The sequence below is a fragment of the Chiroxiphia lanceolata genome, chromosome 2, assembly GCF_009829145.1.
Source record: "Chiroxiphia lanceolata isolate bChiLan1 chromosome 2, bChiLan1.pri, whole genome shotgun sequence".
Taxonomy (NCBI): Eukaryota; Metazoa; Chordata; class Aves; order Passeriformes; family Pipridae; genus Chiroxiphia; species Chiroxiphia lanceolata.
Genome location: NC_045638.1, coordinates 85,574,835 through 85,600,345, shown reverse-complemented (window position 1 = coordinate 85,600,345; position 25,511 = coordinate 85,574,835). Strand labels below are relative to the sequence as shown.

The following is a 25,511-nucleotide window of genomic DNA, read 5'->3' as shown; positions in this document are numbered from 1 at the left end:
CTGGGGTTTACTGGTTGACTGATGAGAAGGTTGTAATTATAAGACATTATCTCTAACCTATAACAAACACTTGAAAAGTTTAGTGAAGGAAACTCAGACTGGTCAGAACTTATGCTAGTAAATATTATGGTGACATTAAATCAGTTCTCAGAAGGATCACAAATTAACTGTTTGTCAGCTCAATCATGTATAAGTGCTTGCTAATTTTGCAAATCTACTAAAACCAGATTCCAATCAAATGATTTATCTATCAAGTTAGTAACTAAACAGTTCACGTTAATGACTACCACAGGTTTAGAGTAAAATTCTTCATAAATTCCTTTCACAGTTCTTTCCTAATTAGCTAAATATCTCTTTATAGATTGAATTTAACAAGCACCTTTAAATAAATTTTTATATTTATATGTGAGTTTACGAGTATATGTGGTTTATATGTGAGTTTAGGAGTATAAGGATTGACATAATGGAACATAAATAATCTATCTACCCTATCATTCATCTAATCCAACCTATGGCCTATAATCAAAGACAGGCAAAATTAATTACTATAGTACTTGGACAATAATACAGTGATCTTCTGTGGGAGGTGCTTATGCCTGACACTCCCACTGTGAGTAACCCCAGAATGAGAAAAAATAGTAGATTTTTAATTTTTTTTATATATCTAGTTCTAGCATATGCTTCATCTTTGGACTTTAAGGCGTAAAACACTGAACATTTCCCATGAAATGCTAAGTCCAGTTTCTATCAAATTAAAAAGATTCATGATTCATGTAGATTAGATTAGAAACAGAAGAGCTTAAACTGTTGAATTTCTTCGCTATTCACCTTTCCTTTTGACAATACATCCCTTATACTTCTACATTTTCAAATTACCATTCCTTGCTGTTTATCTTTATTCTGTTGGAATGTTGTTTATGTGCATTATGTTATTTCTGCATTTGCTTTTTTTCTCTCTGTGTATTTTTCTAGGATTTTTTGGTTTGTGTTTGGTATAGCTGCAAATGCACACTTGCATGCTGGACTGCTTTGAATGACAGAGAAAGTGAGACTAAATAGCAGCTTATGTAGGATTACTTTCTCACATCTGCTGTGTTAAAAAAGACACATTGAACCCATATTCCTAGCTTGCACAGAGATAATGTATATCCAAATAGGAGGGATAACATTATCAGAAGTTATCACACAGGTGCCGTAAACACAGTACCAGGAGTCACTACAATATCGAGTGTGCTGTTCTGGTGGATTTTAAATCACAATCATAAATTAATGCTCTTTCTGTTGTGATAGTTCTTTTAGTTTTAATGAGCCACTTCTGTGGAAGCTGAATGTACTCCTTTTCTGCCTGTTTTACTGTCGCAGTTACTGTAATTCAGTGCAATGCACACATGAAAGTTAGTAAGTACAGAGGAAATAATCTTGTTCTTATACAAAAACAGTATTAAAACTTAAATTTCTGTAGGTTTTTTTATTATGCAAATATGATACAGAATCTCATGACATAGAAATGTTTGTTTTAAATCATTTAAAGTAATTGTTATTTTTCATATGCTTTATCTTGAATGAGTAAAATTTACTGCAATGACTCTAGCATGAAAAGAATTTTATGTACTTGTCTTTCTTTGGATGGAGAGGGATAGAAACTTGTCAAATTAGTTTAATGGGTTGATGTTATTATAAGTCTGTCATTAGGCTTATTTATCTATGATTTCCCTATTCTTTAAAAAACGAGCAGATGCAGTACAAAAGTCCTATGAATCATTATTCAAGTGTCATCTTCAGTGCAAAGAAAGTCAACCCTCCCTTGAAAAGAGAAAGCAAAGCTAAGCTTTTCTAGACACTAAATGCAGTATGGCAAGATCAGTGTAACCATTAAGATATAATCTATGTCCGTTTTACTAATGACAAGATTGTTCTGACAGAGATCTCTGTTAAAATCACATTATACTTTCTTTTTTTTGCATCCTGAATTGGAATTAGGTGTTTCTGGTTCCTGAAGGGAATTTCTAACTATAAATGAACTTCTATGGACTGTGGTGGAAAAGTACATGAAAATGTGAGGTCTTTTAGATTTTTCAGATGTCTGTTTTCTTATCCTCCTATTGAGCACATATCACCCATAAAACTGAATTTTGACAAAAGTAATCCATTTCATCCAATTCTGTTGACAATAATAAACCAGGTCATCTAAAAATTCTGGTCTTAACATTTTCTGAGACTCAAGACTTACTGGCTGTTAGCATTTTTATGAATAATTTACTACGTTACAGTATTTCAGAATTTATGCTGTATTCACAGACTATAGATTGGATGAGCTTTTTCTTTAGACAATAAGAGCAATTTCCTTACTGGAAAACTTCAACAATAATTTCTTTTATTCTTTTTTTCCTTTTCTTTTGTTTTCCACCAATGCAACTGTTAAATACATGTCTGATGTGCAATTTGGTATTTTTTGACTGCAAGTCCTATATGATTCTTCCTATTGTGCCTATATGAATTTTCCTAAAACTGCTGAGATATTCCTTGATTTATATCAAAGTTTTGCCATTCAAAGTTCCTTAAAAGTGGATTTTTTTTTTTTTAAGTCCTTGCAAATGTCTTTCAACATTTGTTTAAGCTGGAAAGCAATATTGGTGCAGATATTTGTGTTGTTACTTGCACAGAAACCCAGTAGGTTTTCTGTGCAACAATATGTTTCATTGTGGAAGCAATGCACAGCTCTAGAAATACATCAGATGTGGAGTTTATGGGGCAGTGGTGAATGCTGTGTGTTGCAGCTGCCACAGAACAGTTACTGATGGAAACTGTGCTACGTACTCTCTGCAAAAGACTAATATATGTATGCACATATTCTTGCTTTTCATTTGTAATAGGAAAAATCCTGACTGTGCTGGCTTTATGTTAGCTGGACAGCAGGTGCCCACATGAGCCGCTCTATCCCTCTCCTCCTCAGCTGGGCTGGGGAGAGAAAATATAATGAAAAGGCTCTGGGTTAAGATAAACACAGGGAGAGATCACTCACCAGTTACCATCACAGGCAAAGCAGGCTCAACTGGGTGAAATTAATTTAATTTATTGCCCATTAAATCAGAGTAGAGTAATGAGAAATAAAACCAAACCTTAAAACACCTTCCCCCCACTCCTCTCTTTTTCCTAGGCTCAACTTCACTCCCAAGTTCTCTACTTCCTTCCCCTGAGCCATACAGGGAGGTGGGAAATGGGGGTTTGCTCATCACATGCTATGTCTGTAGCTGCTTTCTCTCACTCTTCCCTTGCTCCAGCATGAGATTCTTCCTAATGGAAACAGTCTTCCATGAACTTTTCTAAGTTATAGGTCCTTACCAAGGGCTTCAGTCCCTCGCAAACTGCTCCAAACACATGTCCTTTCCATGAATCCTGAAATGTTCAGTCTTTCAGGAACAGGCTGCCCCATCGTGGGTCTCCTGCAGAGTCACAAGTCTTGCCAGCAGACCTACCGCAGTGTGAGTTTTTCATGGGGTCACAGCCTACTTTGGGTATCTATCTGCTCCGGTATGGGGTCCTCCAAGGTGGACCTCTGTTCCACCATGGCTCTCCATGGGCTGCGGGGGCACAGCTGCCTCACCATGGTCTGCACCACAGGATGCAGGAGAATCTCTGCTTCAGCGCCTGAAGCACCTCCTCCCCCTCCTTCTGCACTGACCTTGGGTGTCTGCAGGGTTGTTTCTCTCACAAATTCTCACCTCTCTCTTTGGCTGCAGTTTTTTGCCCCTTAAATATGCTATCCCAGAGGCACTACCAGTGGTGTTGATGGACTTAGCTGGCTGGCACTGACTCTGTCAGACATGGGGGGAAGCTGCCAGAAGCTACTCACAGAAGATACCCCTGTAGTCTGCTATGAAAACCTTGTCATGCAAACCCAATACATATACATAAAATGAGTCAAAAGCCGAATAATTCCTTCCAGCCTTATAGAATGATTGGAAGAAGCCAATGACTCTTTCCAATGCCACAAGCTTTGGCAGTCTGCCTCTGAACTGTTTCAACGTGTTCAGATTATTTAGTGTCTCCAGACAACCCTAATAGAAGGTTTTTTTCTAAAGTACACCTTTCTTTCTGTTATATCACTGAAGACCTGACTGATTAAGACATTTTTCTGAACTGTACTTTGTGTTTTTCTTTGAGGAAGATGGTTTCTTTTTACCCAGGAAGAGTGGCTGTTGTTCTGTCACACAGAAATCAAACCATCTCCAATTGTCTTACACCTTGTGCAATTCATTGGAGTGGCAATGCTTGGAAAGCACTAATGCCAGAGAGAATTAGGAGTGGTAGTGAACAGTAAATGAGGTACAACATTTAAGTGTAGCAGCATGGCAGAAAACCTTAGTGATATTGAACTACATAAGCATCGTGTCAAAGAGTAGGAAGGAAGATGACAGCTGCTTTCTCCGCGAGGAGCTGAAAGCTCAGCATTGTATCAGACCTGGTACCAGATACTACCACCTGTAGGCAATTTGGAGATCATGCAAAGTGCATCAAGAAGTTTTTTGTAATTTCTGAATAAATGCTCTCTATTTAAATTCATGAAAGTAGAGCTATGTTCTCTTCCACAACTGTAATAAAAGCCAACCTAGGTTGTTATGTTCATGGATTATTTCCATCTAGTATTGCTTAAGTGACTGAGAATGTTGGATTTTCCTTCTTCTGCCATTATCCTTTGTTTTTTTCTGCAGACTTGCATGTTTTTCACTTCTTGCAAATACTTTGACATTTAAACCTCAGTCCTCAGCTGGCATAATTTTCAAACTGAATTCATAAGGGAGTATTTCATCTCCCAGAAGGAGCCTTATAGTTCCTTATATTCATTACAGTATCAGAAATAATAATGATAACAATAATAACAACAATAGTAATATTATACCTGAGAGGCTGGTAGGAAGACTTGAGGTTACTTTTTTATAACTGTAATAGAATGTCTTGGAATGATGTGCAGAATTAGGCACCCCACTTCTAAAAACCCAAGTCTGTCCAAAGTAGGAAATGAAGATATGAACAAGGAACATAGTAAGTTGAGGATGGGATAAATGGTAGGAGGTAAAATTTTTAAAAGTAGGTTATAAAATAAATCAGTATATAACAGTGACATCTAGAACAGAAGAACCTCCCAAGAAGCAAGGTCTTAATGATTCCTAAAATTTCTTCCTCTTCAGTTTCTATTAATTTGTCACAGTATTTTTTCTAATGGTTTGCACTTGGTATGCCTGGTTTACTCAATGCTGTGTTCTTCACAGTACTGTGTAAGTTTGTATTAATCCTACATGGGAACTTTAAGTTTGTATTAATGTTATTTGTTTTTTGTTAATACAAATAAGTTTGTATTAACCCTATATGTGGAACTGCATCAAAAGTATATCCTGTCCACTCTACTCCTTTAAACAGCATTTCTAATTACTTTCATTTCCCCTCACTTCATTCCAAATGTCTTCAGCTGTATTAAGTACTATAGTCTCAAGCTGAAATAAAAGTTCCTCTCAAATAAGCATACTTTTATATTTGAAAGGTTATCATTATCTCCTGCAATTACCTCAGCCATAAGGAAGTAGTTTTGAAGTCAGTGGATGTTTCACCACTTTGAAGATAGTTACTGATTTAAGCACATTGCTAACAAAGGTGGATAATTAGCTTTATTCCAGGAGCTGAAGCATACCTATGAGTCACAGTTTCACCTTGCATTCTTTCTTATTGTTGTATGATGCTAGTTTAATGCTGCAACAACTCAAATATTTTAAGCCATAGAATGTAGCTAGCCACTTCTATGTGAATACTGTTTGAGGAAGCAAGAGAGGCAGGGAAGGAAGAAAAGGAGTGAGCACCTAATCTTTCATTTTGTTTCTTTTCTGTTTTCCACGGGGTAGATATTTAGCCTAGCAATGCTGTTTGTAGAACAGACGTACAGATGCCATTTTAAAAATTGAGTTATGCTGCTAAAATCCTCCTTGCATGTGCCTGTGCATGAAAACCACATTACATCTCATGTTTGGCTTTGTTACCTGAGGGTGATCTGAACGTAGCAGGGTTGAAAATCTTATTCTCTGAAGTTTTCTATTTGCATCTGATGGGAGACTGTCTGGTTAGTTTGACACTTCTAACATGGGTCAGTAACTGTCAGTACTGGATATTATCAAACTGTTTGTAGCTGAGATAAAATTAATACCAAAAAAAGCAGTCTCTGGTCTTCTAATTAATCCCATAGGAGAGCAAAAACTCATTTAAGTTAGAAGTTTAGCTGTTGGCAGCATCAGGAAAAGCTGGTTTCACTTCACTGAGCTGAATTAAAACTCCACATTAGTGGTATTAAAGCATGTTGCCTTCTTAAACTCTTTTATCCATCAAAGCAAAGGCTTAGAAGCTTTATAAACAACTGCAGTGCTACCTTCAGTCCTTGACATAAAAAACCAACATGCTGAGAATACATCATAAAATCAAACAGTATTAGCGTTCCCTTTACTGGTCTGCAGTGGAATTTTTCCAATATTGTATTATCACTCCTTTTTCTTTTAATATTGTGAATAACAAAGAATAACTCAGAGCTCTAGATTTATGGGGTGTTTTTGTTTGTTTTGGATTTTTTTCCTGCAGAGAACATATTGATAGACAAATGGAGTTTGTATACTTTTCTTCTGTGTGGCAGTTTCAGAATTGGGACCTGAAGAATGCTGCTCTGGAGCCAGTGTTCAGAAAGGTCTCTACCCAGCCTGTGCCACTGACTACTTCCTGCTTCTTTTTGAGAAGTTGCAGGTCAATTGATTTAGGAGGGAAATAATTTTTAAGCTGTCAGTTTTGACTAGTCAAAATAAAGATATATGAAAATAAAAGGTTTCCTAAATCAGGGCTATAGCAAATAGAGGACAACTGTTCTTTGTTGATAGGAGGTGGGTTGGGACAGGAAAGCTAAAGACTTTTCTAGTACTCTGTTTTCAAAGACAATGTGTCTTGGTTTTTTCCAAATTAAAAAAAAAAAAAAAAAAAAAAAAAAAAAAAAACAGGACAAATTTAGATTGTAAAAACCATCTTCCTTCTACTGTCAGTGCAACAGGCAGACTTTGGGATGAAGTGATTTCAGTGTCATTCGGTCTGATCAGTCTTATTCATGGTTTGTCAGTATTTTTGCATTATAGAAGTTTAAAACACATTAAGTATTTCCCTAACATGACTGTTTCATCCCAGATAGAAGTTTCACTGGTATACTGTGTATTGGTGAAAATATCATTTGGGAAAGCAAGGTGGTAGTTCATGTGGTCCCTAGAGGGGACCTCCTGTTTCAGGATTACCCACACAGCAAAGTGCCTTTAGAGTATCCTTGGACTAGAACATAGTTAAAATTAAGAAGACTCACCTTTTGGTTACTATAATACTTATTTATATTATTATTTTCATACTAAATATTTTAAAAAATATGTGGACACCAGGCTGCTCTAAGTATTTAATGAAGTCATGAAATGTCACACCTTGCCTAAGAAATAGGTTTAAAACAAAAAGCAACTTGAACCCATTACAAAAGAAAGGTTGGATTCTTTGCTTCCAGTTTTGTCCCTTATTATTAATTTATAGTCTCATTCTTTGTTCCTTCACTCTTATGATTTATCTTACAAGATTAGTATATTCCCCTTGTCTCAATGAACTGAAATAAACTGGAATTAAGTTAAAATTGGTATTTTACAGAATGTGGGATTCTTTTCTTCAGGGAAAATCTCCGATTGGATAGCCATTTGTGTCAAGCAATGACTAAACTGTGTTTTGGAATTTTAGGTGTCATTATATTCATGATGATACCTGAGAAGGCATAGGCTTGTGTCAAGCATCAAAATTGATTTTTATAATTATGTACAAAAAATGAGTTTTCATCTCACTAGTTCTGAACTATTTTCATGAAAGAAGGTGAGCCTCTATTTGAACACTGTGTCACAAATCCCTAGGACTGGAAGAAGTTTTTGAATGGGTGGAATATTGCAGATAGCTGAGCCCTCGCTTGAAAGGTGTGGCTTGTAAAGTTCCTTGCACATCTTTGCATGGTGATGTAGTCATTCCAGTGAGGGATGCTGATGGCACCTAGTGCTTAAGAGATTTAGTAATCTCAGGAGAATACTGAATTGAAATAATTGATATAATTCATACTTTTCATGGGATTACATTACTCAGTAGAGCATCTGATGAATGGAAAATATTGCTATCCTAGTCTTTTTTTTCACTCCAGCATTGAAATGTGTTTTGTTTTCCCAAGATCTGCTTTTCCCTTTGAATATTCTTTTGACAGCCTGTCTGGATAATTTATTAATTTATTAATTTGCTGCTTCTTCTTAATAAATAACATTTTCATTAACCTATCTAAATAGAGATAAAATGTTTTAAACAATAATAATTTGGATTTATAAAAGGTTGTCCATTTTTTTAAACATACGCAAATAGTAATAAATTTATGAGAGTCCAGTCAATACCAGCTTTAGGTCTCGACAGTTCTGTGTTGAGAAAGGTAATTTGTTCCATGTTAAAGAAAAGTGTGTGATGTCAAACAGAGATCTTTTATAAAAATCTAATAGTTTTACTACTTCTGTAAAGACTATTGTGAGTAGAAGGTGGCAAAATTTTTAGTTTTATTCATCCATTATGTAAAATTTTTAGAAACAGAGAGGTTATAACCAGGTTTTGCACAATGGCCTCTGTTAAGTATCAATCCTCCAAGGTAGTTGAATTCATCAGTAAAATGCAACATCACTGCGGGACCTGGGAGTCTATAACAGTGATCAGACCAGTTCCTTTCCTCATTTTGAATCTTTGTGCAGGAGCAATAATTCACTGCTCTAAATAGCCTTGTTGAATGTAGTCCCTTTTTTTCTTTAACTTGCAACATCTGAATAGTCACATCCCAAGTGCTTACTACTCAATATGGCTTGATGATCATCCTCAGTTACTAATTCTGTAGATAAATGGGAAATTTTTTGGCTTTAGTATGTAGTAGCTGAAAGTTCTACCTTTATTACTCTTGTAATTTTGCTTATTTGAAGCTGGTCAGAGTTACACAAATAAATTTGCTGTAATAAAAATACAGGGTAATACTGAAATCTTTTTTGTGAAAAGAAAAAAAGCTTTCAGAATTCAAAATAGTTTGGGCAGTTGTGCTTGGATGGATATTTTGGCTCTGGTTGTAAAAGTTATGCTGTAGCGGTAGTAAGGAGGAAATCTTGAAACAGGGAGAGATGGCTTAAAAGCTTTAAGGTAAAGTGCCATATCAGCTGTCATTCCTCTGCTTCCATTTCCTGAGGCAACATTCTTTTGAAAACTGTAACACTACACATTTCTGAAATAAACCAAATTCTCCGTCAAACCTTCGATTGCTACCTTGCCTTGCTTTGTTAATAGATTTTGTTTCCCCACAAAATATGTAGCATCTGTTGCAAGGATATGAACTGTTTGTTTAAAGTCTTGCTGTGGGTTTGGCATCAGCAGCACAGCTCAGGCACAGCTTTTCCATTCTCCTCTTTGGAACAGACCTTGATGTACAGTGTGATTAGAGGCTTGTGACATACGTCGTTGTCCCTCCGCTCTGCTGAGTTTTTGTTCCTTATACCAACCATATTCTTGCATCTCTTCAGCTTCAGGGAATAAAATTTCCAAGAGTCAAACTGCACAGGGAAAAGATGGAGGAGTTATGGCTCTGCTGTGCCACTTCTGACTCATGTGTACAGGGGAGAAATTAAGAGAGGAGGCTGTTCCCTTCCTTATTAATTTTGCACGGGACACCAGTACGGGAACATGAGGATGTATGTTCCCTTCCCAGTCGGGAGAGGAGAGTGACAGAAGACAAACTACAGTCCAAACTTTAGATTTTTAAAAATGCATAAACAATATTTTAAAAGGTAGTTTAAAATACACATCCTGAATAATTTTCAAAATGTAAACTTAATGTGAAATTTTAACCAATATTCTTAAAATATTCTGCAATGTTTGTCCAACTCAACTATTCTGTTCACACCGTGATGCCAGAAACTCATGGTACTCCTGAATATATTTTGTTATAAAACAGATAAAAAGCTCTGTAGCTCTTCTTGGTAGGGCAATATACTTTTTCAAAAGCTTTCTAAAACCTTCTCAGAGTAAGAATAAGTACAGAAGTTTACTACTATAAAACAAGAGCACAATGGTGACAACAGGAAATAGCAGGAAGCAGCAGATCTTTTGTTTGTCCTGTGGCATGATAGCAACTCTTTTGTGTGCTACACATAAAAAAATTACATCTTTTCTGTCGGGTAGTATTGGCTATGCTACAGGATGAAATGCATGTAAAATAGATATGTTGCTCACTAATGTCAGATGAAGTAGCTTTTATTGAAAATAAGGTGTGCTTCTTGTGAACAAACAGCTTGAGATGTATGCAAAGCTTGAAAGCAAGACAAAGTCTGCAGTTGGTAGAATCAGTGATATAAAACTGACCTAAAGATTTATTTTTAATGTGTACTTTGCATTATTAATACTGGGGCCTCACTACATGCTGTAACCATTTAAACTAATCAGAAGATACACCCAGATGCTTCTGATTTTTAATATTTTATTTAAACAGATTGTCTTGGATAAGGAATACAATTTATTATCACAAAACTGCCTTTGACTGATGCTGTGTTGTTATCCACTAATATTTACAATGCTATTATACAATAGTACATGACATTAGTTAACGCATATTGAGTAGTTTTAACATAGTAATTATTTTTTTATGTTTCTTCGTCACATCAGTATAACATATGAGAAGACATTAGACCTCAGGGGTTTCAATCAAAAAGACTTTTCTTTCACAGAGTCTGTGTTTTGCTTAGAAAATATGTTTTTTCTAAATGTTGTGTTTTAGATTGATAAAATTCCATGTGGAAAGACTCAAGCTACTTAAAACCTGACAGAGCTAGTGTTGAAGTTGTATCCTGGTGCAATTTTAAACAGCGACTATCCTCTTCAACTGAGAATTCTGCCTGAGAAACACTGATAATTAGATTGATAATATTATCATTTGCTGTTTTACCTTCTGCTCCGAAATTAAATTTGCATTTTATGTTTAGTATATTTAACAGAACAATTAGCATTTAAGTTTTAAGTTACTAAGCTCTGTGTTTGCATATATACACTAAAAAAAAATAATAAGAAGTATAAGGGGGAATTGTTCTCTTCATTGCCTGCTCTTAATTGCCTGCTCTTAATTGCCTGCTCTTAATGAGAAATAAAAGCTGATTTTAAAGAAGAGAGTTTGTATGGTTGAGCCCTTTTTTGAATAAATGAGCATCACCAAAGTCAAAATTCTTGACACATGTAAAACAGTCTGATTGTTTTATCTGTTTTGCCATTAGCTAAACTGCTAGAGACAATAAGAACATAGGAAACTTCTATTTCTTTAACAAATGCTTTTCTTTATTCTCCCTTGGTCATACAGTCATTCCCAGCACAGCACTGCAACGCGTCCACCCACAGTGAGCTTACAGCGGACCATTTCTGTGGAAGGGTAAGATGATTCTCTGTTGAAGCTGCCTGTAGAGCTCTCAGATACCACTGAACTACCCACATACCCATAGCTGTTCACTAGATGTGATTTTGCATACCACAGTGTTTCAGTCTGTGAGATGAAGCAATAAATAGTTTCAAATTAGTGCTGATCCTTTCTTGATACTTACACTGAAAGATTTGGTTTTCATGGAAATGAGCATACCTGTCATGGTGATATGTTGGATGCAATTTCTTCAGTTCATCTCGCTTGACTAGTGTTAATATTTACTGGTGTTAGCTGTGAAATGGTTCCCACTAATCATGGAAATACCCAGTGAAGTCTTTCTCTGTTTTCTTAATGTATGCATGAGTTTGTTTTGGCAAAGCAGTGTCCAAAACCAAGGATGAAGAAGTACTGATAGAGAATATTAATCCTGTGCTGGTGTATATCTGTGTATGTGAATGTAGAAGCATAGCTCTGGGTACATGGCTGACTCAATTTTAACTAAAATAATTGGGTAAAATGTGAATAATTCAGAACCACAGTTAATATTCTTATGTCTTTACAATATTAGAAAGGCTGGTATTTAACACAGAAATACAGATTTTGTTTGCATTGACTGGCACAGTTTACATAAAACGTCATATTTTTTTCTCCCCTCCCACATAGCAATGTGGAACTGTTCAAAATCATTAGTAGGCAAGGGTAATAACTTGTCATTGGCTGCTCTCAGGTCATATTTCAAAGCATTTCTTTCTTGTGATAAAAGTGAGAATACAAAGTTTCCACAGAGGAAAGATGTTATCTTATTGTATTTTGATTTCTGTTACAACTGTACTGTGGTGCAGTGAGAAAATGAAGTGGTAGATGTGTAAAATAATCCAGTGGAGCCTGAAATGGTTTTCTCAGAATTTTTTTTTCTTATCTAGATCTAAGATCTAGGATTTTTAGTCTTTATTTAAATTACGTAAGACAGCTATGGTAATTATTCATTGAAAATTAGACTGAATAATGAAATTCCTGCAGTAAAGGTACATATGGCTTAAGGGCTGTCATCTGGAAGATAATTTTAAGAATTAAGTCCTCATCATCCAGCCATCTTCCTCAAAACAGGGCCAATTTCAAGGTAGATCAGATTGCTGAGGGTCTTGCCCAGTGAGGCTGTGACTATCACCGGATGTGGAGATGGCGCAAATTCCAGACAACCAGTCTCAGTGCTTAAACACCCTCCTTTTGGATTTCTTTTCCTTTTCTCTCTAATCAACAGAGAGAGTCGTAATAAATTCCCCTGTCTTTTCTTCAAGTCAACTCATGAATAAATTGGTGTTTGAAATAAAACTGAACTGCAAGAACAAGTTTGGTGGTGAAAACAGTGATTTGTTAATCATTATTGAAAAAATAAAGAGGGGAAAGAAAAAAATAATTTGCTCAATTGAGATTTAAGGAAAGAAATTCTATTGTAATGTCTCTGACTTGCTCTACTGTACTTCATAATTCAGGAGGCATCCTGTAGCTTTTAACTCCTACTGAAATTTGGAAATCAATCTGTCTACATGAATTTTTAGATAAATCGCAGAGTCTGTGCTGGACACACAGACAACTTGCATATATTGTGTGTGAATCATTAGAGCACAGAAAATCTGCAGCTGACACCACAGGTCTCCTGCTGTTCAGGAGGTAGAAGAATATTGGCTTGTAATTATTACTAATCAACTTACACAGAATCGTATTTCATTTCACACAGGAAAATGGGACTGTGAACCTATTCCACTGCTGAGCAGAAATGAGTAATCAGCTCAGCCCTAAATATTTCATTATGTTAAAACTTGATTTATTCTAATGATTTTGTGGAGCTTATGCTACCAATTATGTTTATAGCTAACACAATTTTGAGGTCAAAATAAAGTTCTTTTTCTTTTTTAGGAACCGTGTTTCCATCAATAGAGTCCTGTATTTAGGAGACTCATTATATTGCTTTTGAGATTCACTTTGTAAACAGCTGCTTTAACTGCAAGGCATCCCTAGCACATGCAGACATTTGTACCCTGCATGCTGGCTCTGTCTGACTGACTGTGGAGTCACTGAAGTGATAGAATTATTGGATCCTATGAATGAGAAATTAAATTTGGGAGGGTTAAAGAAATACAGGGGAAATTGCGTTCACTGGCATTTAGTCCTTTCCACACTGTTGAATATGTGGTAATTGAGCTGGTCAGAATAGATTTTTTGAAAAACTTGAATAGTTTTTTCAATTAGGTAATGGATTCATACATTAAAAATGTTATCTTTTTTTTTTTTGAGAGGACTTTTGTAGCCTTCATGTACAACAACAAAATTAATAGCAAGGTGGAAAAATAAAGATGTCTTTAAAGATTATTTTTCTTTATATTCAAGCTATATATTCTTTAGAGTGTGATAACTTTACATGAAGTTTACAGATTTATTATGTGTACAAAGGCATGAACTTCAGGGGTGTTTGAGGTCATCATTAATGTGATCTCATTAGTAACTCCCCTAATGGTTTATTTGCATGGTTTAAAAACCAAGAAAACTGTAATGTTTGAATTCAAAAATATTGAGATTTTGAGTTTTCGGTTTTAATGAACAACCTTAGCTGTAAGTATTCAAAGTAGGAAAAATATTGGTTAAAAACAAAGCCCTGAGTTTTTTTGAAATCCTGCTGTACTATTGCACAGAGCTGTAAAGTTAGTGATGTCTGATAGCTATTCTCTCTGCAGCTGATATCCAGATTAAATTGTATTTTGTATGCTACCAGCCATCTCTTAGAAACTGGGATTTCAGCTTATTTGATAAGAGTTTTTCAACAGAAATATTACACCTATTTTTCAATGTGACTGAGTATCTGAAATATATAGAAATATTTATATATAAATAAACAGCATTTGAACCATGACTAAAGGTAAGAATTTTTATTCTGAATAGGACAGATATTGCAGACCACTTCATGTTTCTAAAGTGTCTTCTATAAAGTAATTTTGGATGCTTGCTACTAGCTGTCTGTGTATTGATATTTCAAAACATGGCTTAGGGGCACTGCTATTTTTAGATATTGTCTGAGCTTTTGAATACTTCCTCTCTCCTGATAGTCCAATTGTTTACAAACTGTAAAGCTGGAGCATTCATGGTAAATAGAGCCATTGAATGCTGTAAGTAATAGTTTATAGAAAAGTTGTTTCAATATGGAACCAATAATTTTTAAAAGCAGAATGCAAAACAAACCTTTCTAGTGGAGAGTTGCCTATATTGGGTATAGCAAGTGGAGCAGAGATGCAGTTTTCAGGATTTGTTTTGATTATTGGCATGTAAATCATGCACCTCCTGGAACAGGGAAGAGAGACAAGTGATTATGTGAGACAAAGTATAAATGAACAAGCAGACAGGAATAATCATATCCCTCATAGAACTAAAGAGCATATTAGCTGTCCTACATTATTGCTCTGGAAATCAGTGAGATTTCTCAAACACAGGAGACATACTCCTGTGCATTTAAAGTAAATGTCAGGTGTCATGGTAAGAATACAGACTAGTTTTTCAAACAAGAGATTATTCCTGTACACCGCCAATTCCAGCTTGCTGTCTGCAGGCAGAAAACATTGCCTGGTGTGCAGGCTTTAATTCCTCTACAAAAGACAAAATAAAAGACTGTTGAAGTCCAGAGGTCTTCCTACAAAACAAATACAGTTGCACATGTATAAGCCAGTGCACTCATGCATACATCAGTCAGGTTGAAGCCTGACTCCCAGTAGGTTCCCTTGTATTAAATATACTTCAAAGTTTATGACAAGTTAGACATGATGCTTGCAGAATAAATACATCAAAATTTTAGTCGGTATTAAAACTACAATAAAGCATTGCTTCTACAGTTAATGCCAACATTCAATCAACAAGAAATGCCAAGGAATCCATAGTCAAATAAATGGACAAAATACCTTTTTCAAGCAGAATGGGTAACTGTGGTAAGGAAAAATGATATTTTATTATGTGATATGATAAATAAACATCTGATTAAAGGCGGAATGTTTAGTTGTTAGTATGCCAACATTTACTAAAATGAAATAATAAGTCACTAATCAATTACAGGTAGTGAGAATTAACACTCTGCACAAGGCCAAAGCATTATCTTTATGTCTATGAATGTGATGTTGCCCCCCTTGACTGTGATGGTCAGTGTGACAGCCGTAGATAAAAAGAAGGTTTCCTTATTTTTGTTATTAAAAAATTAATACAGGATAGTACTAATTAACATCACAATCAGGGATCAGACCTCACAATCAGGGTCAGGTGCAACACTGATCTGTATCACTGATGTGTGCAGCTCTTCCAGGCTCTGAGGTGGTATAGGACTGGGAACTGGAGAAAGGAAGGTCTATCAACTCCCTACCACTGCCTGGTCCTGGTGTTTTGGAAACCATGCAACAAAGGCAGAGGGAGGGAGAGGGGAGGAAGGCTAGGGGTAGAGCTGTTTCACATCATAGTGGAAAGATTTTCCCAAGCCTAAGAGGGGAATAACAAGGGGAAGAGTAAAAGCTAAGATGTAATAGAAGTGATATTGCAATAAGACAGCAGATGAGAGCAGTACAGACAGATTTTTCTCTAATTGCATGAAGCAGACTTGTAGAAGGTATGAAAGAAAATCTATATAAGGAAAGCTTGGTTTCACCAGAACTCGATGTCTTTTAAAAAAGTGTGTATGTGTATTCCAGGCCTTCAACCACTTAAGATTTCATATTCTCTTTTCTTTAATTAATCAGATTTTAAAACATCACACATGCTTGAACATACTCTGTCCATACAAGCTTCCTGTGTTAAATGCTGTGAAGAATGATCTCTGTTTGAACTACCTTTTTTAGGTCCTTCCATTATGAATGTCCTTTGGTTGCCAGAAATAAATATGCAGTTATTTATCGGTATTTTTTGAATCATGAGAGGAAAATGAGAAGTATTGTTCTGAAAGAGAAATGGCTGGATTAGCCAAATGACTTAAAGGTAGTTCAGTGCTCACACAGTGAATTGTCAGAAGCCAAACGTCATATTCATACTGCTCAAGAGAAAGGGCTTTGATCCCTTAGATTTGCGATGTTTTTTTTCATAGAATCACAGAATGGTTTGGGTTGGAAGGAACCTTAAAAATTGTCTAGTTCCAGCCCTCCTGCCATGGGCAGGGACATCTATCACTGGACCGGGTTGCTCAAATCCCCATTCAATCTGGCCTTGAACACTTCCAGGGATGGGGCATCTACAACTTCTCTGAGTAATCTGTTCTGGTGCCTCACCACCCTCACAGTAAAGATTACTTTCCTAATGTCTAATCTAAATTATCCTGCTTCAGTTTAAAGCTATGACCCCTTGTAGTATCACTGCACGCTCTTCTTCCTGATGTAATAGTCACATGTGACTTTAACCAACTAATACAATTTCTTGCTACTTCAATTTTCCCTCCTGCTATTTGCTACTTTTAAGTAGCTGGGATGGAGACTTTTGCATTATATATGTGTAGTGCTTTGCACAGAGGTTGTGGAGCCTTAGTCATCTATTGATCCTACGCTGATGCAAGCAGTAAGATAAATATTCTTTTGGGCTTTCTGTGACGTGTGATTGTAACACCAAATCAACATATGCATAAATGTAGGTATGCTTTCAACATCCTTTGTGAAGAAAGCAGCATTTTGAAAAAATCCAAACAAACAAACAAAAAACCCAAACCACCAAACAACCAACCAAACAAACAAAAACCCAAATAAAACCAAACCAAAACAACAAAAATCTGCAGACAAAGCAAGATCAAAGCCATATTTTTAAGTCTCTGCAGACTTGGGATACCTCATTGATTGTACATAACTGAAGTCTCTACGGTCTGTTATTTGAAAGCACACAGTGTGCTTCATATTCCTGTAGATGTTTCAAAAAGCACAAAATCGTGTCAGCACTCCAGTTTTGTAGATGGTGCAAAAGAAACACAGAGACGGAGCTGTGCCAGTGTGAGATGAATACTAAAACTGACTCTTTTCTTTAATGTAGAAAGCAGCACAAAATAAACAAATTAAACATGGGTTTTCTTTCAGTTAATTATTATAAGAATTACTTGTTTTTAAAAAGCTCTTCATTTATCAGTCCAGTTTTAATCTCTTAAATTAAATCTATAATTACTATGCATTCACATCTATAGAAGAATGATATGGATACTCACATTTTTTGTCTTGTCATTTTCTGTTTGTTAAAAAGCAAATTGATCAAATATTCAGTACAAATGTAGTAAATAAAAAGTACTTGCTGTTTTCAAGATAATGAACAAATTAAACAAACACGAACAAATTTATGCACTTCAATTTATTTTCGGTAATTGCATTTTTATGACAAAAGAAATTTTCTTAAGTGTCAACATTTTACCTACTCTGGTTTGTTACTACTTATCAATTTCAAATAATAATTTAGTAATCCTTTGCTCTTACATCAGGCCTGCAGTTTATAATGTGCTTTACAGAATCTGATCTGTTGCATTCCCTGAAGCAAATAACCAAGTCCATCCAAATTGATTCTGCCATTGATTTCTCAGCCTGTAAATTTGTGTGGATCGCAGTACTTTATTTCCTCTGTTGCTATTAGCTCTATTAATGTAAATTTTCCTTTCTTCTTTCCCTACCTTTTTAATTCCTTCCCTCTTCTCTTTTACAGATGCACGGTCTCCCTTTATCCTGCTCTCTCTTTTCTTTGCTCTTTTCTCTCTTTTTTTGCCTTTTTTTTTTTCCCTTCCCTTCTGCTGCCTTCTGTCAGTCCAGGAATGTTTTCATCTCACAATCCTTTCAAATTTCTGCTTGATTTCCCCTGCTGCTCTTCTCTGTTTGTATTTGGTAAAAAGCTGCAGGAGGCTATAAAACATGCACGCATGGAATTAAAGTGCTAGTACACTTTGTTAGCACCTAGAAGCTTACCTTCAGCCCTATTTATCACAAAAGAAATTGCAAATGGGATAAGTAGTTAAAGCTGGAGGCAGAAACATGCAATTCAGAAACACTGGATGTCCGACTCTTCCTTTTTCCAGGGTAGCTACAGAGTGCCATCTATTGTTTCCAAATAAAACATTTTCATGGAATCACAGAATATTCTGAGTTGCAAGGGACCAAGAAGGATCATTGAAGTACAAGTCCTGACCCTGCACAGGACAATCCTGCAGATCAAACCATGTGCCTGAAAGTGTTGTCCAAACACTTCTTGAACCTTGGCAGACTTGGTGCTGTGAGCACTTCCCTGGAGAGCCTGTTCCAGTCCTCAACCACCCTCATTTTAAAATAAGTTGCCCTGAAATTACCTTGGCCTTAGCTGCTGTTTTCTGCAGATAACTACACATTCTTACTGAGTGCATTTACTGCAAGAAAACATCATTCAAATTTAACTTACTTTTCTGTCACTTCTTACTCTCCCTTCCCCATGTCATCTTTAAGTGTTTGATTCCTTACCCTCTTTACAGCATTTATCTGCATTTTGTCTCATGTGTGTTACAACTCCATTAATAAAGATTTTTAATAAAGGCAAAGGAGATGTTGCTCCCTACATATTCAAGAAAAATTGGAGCACCTGTTCTTAGATCTCCTTAAACATCATATTTAGAGTTGACTGTAAACTTTTATACCGGGCAATAAAATTTGTAACATCTTGTCTTCAGCTTTACTAAAGCTAACCTTTGCAGTGAGTGTTGCTAAAGCACTGGCAGATAACTAGTTTCTGCATTACTCAAACATCTCCTGGACAGTGGCTGGCATTGTAGTTTGTTCACTTAAGAAATGTTTTTCCTAATATAACTTCATAAGTTTTTGTAGTACAATCATGGCTAAAGGTTATTCTTGTAATGATGAAAACAACACTTGTGTGTTCTTGAGTTCACCTTTCAGATCCTGTCGGATACTCAGAAATGAAAGAAATATAAAGAAATGTTATGGATGGTCAGCCTCTATACAGCCAAATTTGAGTCATGGCCAAAATGACCTGATTAGACAAAAGAGCAGGAGCTGAAACTCATTGCATTCTAATCACAGTTTCTGACATTTCCTTGTTATTGTCTGAGCTTCCTCTGAACATAATCATCCAAGAGCAGAATGTGAATTTTGCTGTCAAAAGGCCAAAATTATAAAACAGCACTGGCAGCATTTTAGGCATAAATCTGCTGACTTGATCAGAGACAAGGATTAATAACTGGGCCAACATTTTGTTCAGCTGCACAGCTTACTATTCAGTAGATACCCAGTTGTATTGACCTAGTTTTGCCCATAGCGCTGGCTTTCAATTATTTGATCCAGGCTGCCTGTCATATGTGAAAATACTCAGTTTCATTTTGAACAAGATCTCTTCTGATTTCTCACCAGTAGAGCATGCAAATAGATTGGTTTGACTTTGCTGCCTCTTTTTCCTCCATATTCAGGTAAATAATAAATGGCAGTAGCTCAGCTCTTGCAAAGTATTTCTGATGTGTAGGACACAAAGATGACAAGTGTTACCGTATCATTTTGGACATGAGGAGATTGAAGCTGGAAGAACAAATGACTTGCCAAGATCACTCAGCAGCACATGGGCTAAGCAGGGAAGAGAAATCATGCCTTCAGCTTACTGTCCCAATTCTGCTCCAACCCCCAGGCCACACTTCTAATTAAAAACCTGTTTAGACTTCCTAGATCTGGATTACTTTACGTCTACTCTGCATATATTTAAGAAGGTGTTAAAGGGGTTGCTACAAGGCAAATCAACAGCCATGATCCAAAAGAAAAGGAACTCTGTTTATTTTCTGATTATTAAAAATACTTCAAGAATACACAAACTCAAGACACTATATCTTTTTCTCACAGCTGTATTTTTAAAACATTGTTTTCTGACTTCACACTGTTAAAAAAGTTAAGAGATGAAGGGCCATACAGGGTAGGACTAATACTTTGCTTTAGCTTTTTCTTTCAAAAATATTAAGCTTCAAATTAACGTTTTGGAAAGTTGAGATGTTATTTCAAGATCATGATCAATTTGGCGATCCAATTTGGACATTAGCACTGGGCAAAGATGAACAAATGCCTACTGATTTCTGAAGTATCATATCAAGATAAAGTCTCCATGTCAAGATAAAGTCTGCATGTGTACAGCCATAAGACTTAACTTGCATGTAATAAAGCATCACTTGATTAATCTCTTCTCTCCATTTTTTTTCTTTTCTTTAAAAATAAAATGGAAATGAAAAAGCCATTTGTATGATGTAGAACTGCCATATAGTATGAAAGAAATATTGAATCATTTATACAAGAAGCTTTCTGGAAAATGTTGCTGTAAATGGTGTGTATTTGTGTTGTTGGTAACTTTTATTTGTAAAAATAGAGAATTAATAGAACACCCTGTTTCTCTGGGAGTCACAGACATGTATGTGTTTGGGAGTACTTGCAGGGCTGGGCTTAAAATTCACACATACTAATATAACAGCATTTACATTTTTTCTAAAAATTAAATTGTTAGAGAGATTTGAAACAGGGTAAGTACCAATAAAGGTAGCAGGTGTGTGTATATAGGGTTGTGCATGCTTGTGTTTCCAAGGAAGAGCCAGATCTGAGGCCTCATATGTAAAGACTGGGAATAGGAATAATATTTGAGACCCTTTCTCAAAGATGATTGCTTAGGAAGTTATCTCTTTCTGGACATAAATTTTCCCATCAGTAAAATACGTGTTATGTTTACATCCTTTGGGGCATATTTTCAATTTGCAGAAGAAAAGTGCTGTATGAGATGTACTGTTATTATTTATTGATTTCTATCATAATTGATAACTTTTTAAACAAGTACAGCAATAGCAGGTATCCCTTGGGCTGGTTCAGTGATAAAGCTGCAGTGTGACTTTACAATTGCAAGGTCCTGAGAATGTCAAAAAAGAGTTTTTAATTAGATTCTGCTGTATTAGCTTGGTCATATAAATGTTATTTGCTCCAAATCTGTCAGGATCAAACACAACTGCCATTGCTTTGCCTGGAATTTTAAGTTTTTTCTTCGTGTATTTGTTTCAAAAGCAAAACTAGAACTTAAAATAAGAAGGTACCATATAAATATTGATTCTCATTCTATATATAGTATTGCTATAAATTAGATTATTAAATATATTCAGTTTTGGTTTTTCTTTTAATAAATCTGTCACTTAACATAGTGAAGATGAGTCCAATGGGCTAAAATTAACAGAGATGTTTGAATTCAACCATGAGGAAAAAAAATAAAATAATGCTGGTTGATTCCTACCTCATCTGTTCACCAGTTAACAGGCAATAACAGGCAACTGTGTCTTAAGAAAAATATATTATGCCTAAGATGCTATGAAAAATACATACACAATAAGAGGTTTAAATGGATAAACATTATCATTTTGTTTCTAAACAGAGAGCCTCGAAAAATCATCCTGCATAAGGGCTCCACAGGACTTGGTTTCAACATTGTGGGAGGTGAAGACGGGGAAGGCATTTTCGTGTCTTTCATCCTAGCAGGTGGGCCTGCAGATCTCAGTGGAGAACTGCAGCGAGGAGATCAAATTTTGTCTGTAAGTATTTCTGTTGGGCTTTCCTGACCAACTTCTTCATCTTGTTCTTTGTCTGTACTGCAAGGGACACACAGAGACGTCTTTTTCGTTTCCATGTTTTGAAATCCAAGCTGCACAAAACTTATTACTAAATATTTTGGGTTTGTTTTTTTTTGTTTGATTGTTTGGGTTTTCTGTTTTGGTTTTTATAGCATTTTTCAATGTTGTTACTTGAACTTAACTCAAAATGAGACTTTCACTGCTTAATGCTATCTACGGTATGGTGACTCTGCAGAGAGAACCTAAGCACAGTGCAGACCTAAGTATCTCCAGTTTGGCCCTCGATCCAGTTCCATTTTTCCAAAAACACACTACTGACTTCAAAGATATTTCTCAATTTCAGATTTTCTTGGAGGAGAGCAAGCAGTACAATGAAATCATCTGTACTGGGGCTGCCATCTAGTGTGCACTAAACTGCTTAACAGGCAGCTCAATACAAGAAGGAGATTAATTAGGTTATGTTAATTATCTCTGTGCCTCTAATGAATTTGATGATCCCTCTGAAATTCTTTTTCAAATTTTAGTGGATAAAAGGCTTTGTAGCTTGAGGTTATATTTTGCATTCTTAGTCTCAAAAACATCTTTTTAATTTTTCTTTAATGTATATCTTGATACCACACGTTTAAAAAGCAGAACATTTATGTTTTAGGCTCTGTCAAGTAATTGAACATGACTGAAACAATATGAATGTAAAGGATTTTGAATTACAATGAAAACCTTGAAAATGTAGTTAGATATCCATTCACAGTATGCTGCCTTACAGAAAAATAAATAAACTATCCTAAATTAATACAGTTGTGACTGTTTCATGCAAAGCACATCAATAGCCTTAACGCAAAGAGCTGAAACACGGGAATTATTTATCCCACGAGTGATGGACCCACTAGGCTGCAGTGTCACGCTGCCTCCCAGTGTTGTGCTTTCTATCCCTGTGAATCCTGCATACTTGGCTGCACTTTGGTTATAGTTAAGGGTGGATGTGGTTATGCAGCACTTTCCTGATCACTGTTTAAATTCATAAGAAAGCTGAGTATGGTTTTCCCATATTGCTAAGGAGTGACTTGGCCTAGTCTATGAAAAGTGAATTTAGCTTCCACCTGTCAAAGTTTTGGTGTAAAAAGATGGCTGGAGATGTTTTGCAATACAAAGAAAATCTGGTAAGTTATCACTAAAGAGATGCAGTAACATGACCTAGTCATCATAATAGTGTGTTTTATCTAGACCTATTCCTTAAAATTGCTGTAAGAAAAAATGATAAAGTGCAAGTAAAAGATGTTTAGGTGCCTATGTGAGTTGACACGGGCAGGCAGCTTGAACAAACACAAAACCACGGCTGAAATGCAGAGAGTATATTTATTTCACTACCTCACTGACTGGGGGATTCCGAAGCAACACCCAGGTAGAGGCACATAAGTGGGAACACAGGCACTGTTAGGCTCCGTCCATCATTGCGGACAGTGCGCCTGCTGTTTGCACCAATTTATCAAGGACCTGCACACTTGTAGTTTACAATCATGCTGTGATCTCCCTTGTGCTTTTTTGCGATCTCTGAGCTTTAACCTTCTCTCTCCCTAAACAGGGAGCTCAACTATGTCCATGAGACTGTATCCAAGTCTCTCAAAACACCCACATTATCTCTACACAGAAATTCTACTTCTCAAAACAGAGGATAAATGGCAGCAGGCATAATATATGAGGTTTCCCACACTGTTATTCTCCAGGCCTTAGCATTCTCAACTGCAAAGTTACTTGAACCAATCTACCATCCTCCTCACCATTCTTTCACTTTTAACCCTGTCCCCCCAACGGTGCCTTAAAGAGTTCTTCAAGCAGAAAGTTTGTAGGGAACTGCAAGAAGACCAAAATAGACTCTTATAAAGTTATCAATATGAAGAGATAAGGAAGTCAAAGGCCTGTGCCGAGAAGAGCACACACAAGAAACACAAAGAATAAAAATAGAAATTTCTTTAGGACAAATATGCACTTTATTTTTCTTTGGGTAGATGCAAAGAAATAGGACTGACTGACAGAACATTATGAGATCAAAGCCTTTTACAGGCTTTGGAAATCCAGAAGTTCAAATTTAAAAGTCCATTTTCCTTTATTTTTAAGCAAGATATATTTAACACTGTAGCAGTAGTTGAAATTTTAAACTCTGATTTTTTGTCTGTCTCATAGTGATGTTTTCCTTAAATTCTAATTAATGTTACCAGTGTTGCATCATCATTTACTTGTCATGCAAGACTTGTTTATTTGTTCATTAAGTAGAGAGGGATGGAAATTATTACAAATTAGACTGCGTACATATCCCCAGGCACTCACCCAGTCAGGCCCCTGTTACTTATTTAGTCACAAATAACTATTATGGATCCATTTTTCCATATTCAACCAAAACCCATTTCATCCACAGGCTCCATTTAGAGCTCATTAATCTTATACCATTGTCTAGTGAAGGGTCCCAGACACCTTAATTTCATAAGGGCTGCACAGAAAAGGTCTGTTTCTTTCTGTTTGTTCCTCCTTGTGTTATCCCTCAGAAACATTTATTTCCCTGCAGAAATAGTTTTCCCATTAGTTTCTCAAAGCATGACAAGTCTGATTTACAGGAACAAATAGTACCCTTAGAGCTGCTATTTCTAATTAACTGAAGTTTGGTTAAATTTCTTACAGATAGGAAGCGTAGTAAGTGATTTACGCTTCAGAGATCTGGGTTTGATTCTATGATTCTATTTAGTCCTCTAATTTAGCTGGTGTCTTTCTGTGTGACCTTAGGCAAGGTACTTCATTTTTCTAAGCCTCAGTTTCCAGGTGAACAATGAGGATCACAGCACTTTCCTAATTCATACCTGTGCTGTGATTATGGCAAAGTATTGACTGGTTGAAATCTGTGTATGCTCACCTCTGGGAACATATGTATAAAAGTACCTAAAATAGCTGCAAATACGAGTGAGACCCAGCAGAGCTCTGCCTTTATATGCATGACCTTTGAGTGACACACTGGATATATACATAGTCCCACAGTATACATAGCCCACAAGGCTTGGACAAATCCCTTAACTTCTGCTTCTCCTTCTGCCTGACCACTGGGATGGGGTCCAAGCCTACAGTCCACCAGGGGCACTGGGAAAGGTGGTGTCACAGCCTTGGCCCCATGGATGAGTGAAACTTGAATTTATTTTTCCCAGATGCCACCAGGCGGCAGCCCAGGATCAGTAATGATAGCGGTCTGCCTTTTGCTGAAACCTTAGGAAAAGCAGCAACAACTGGGGGTTTTTTTCCATTTTCAGTTGTTTGATTGGAAATGTTTAAAACTTATCTCAGAAAGCAGGCTGGTATTCTCAATGCTTCTGTGCAAAAAGACAAAATGAATCCTATCTGAACTTTGAAGGTCAGTTGAAGAAT

At 36.2% G+C, this 25,511-nt stretch overlaps 1 protein-coding gene across 23 annotated transcripts in view; it reads left to right on the top strand.

Annotated features, from left to right (window-relative positions):
* The window catches only part of DLG2 (discs large MAGUK scaffold protein 2), an 847,901-nt gene that overhangs the window by 604,402 nt on the left and 217,988 nt on the right, over nt 1–25,511 (top strand). For 22 of the 23 annotated variants that reach the window (XM_032678105.1, XM_032678098.1, XM_032678102.1 and 19 more), the window contains 2 exons: nt 11,453–11,521; nt 21,914–22,070. In XM_032678105.1, coding sequence (XP_032533996.1) covers nt 11,453–11,521; nt 21,914–22,070 — 226 coding nt within the window. The remainder of the gene's footprint in view (nt 1–11,452; nt 11,522–21,913; nt 22,071–25,511) is intronic. The other variant, XM_032678114.1, reaches the window with a different exon arrangement.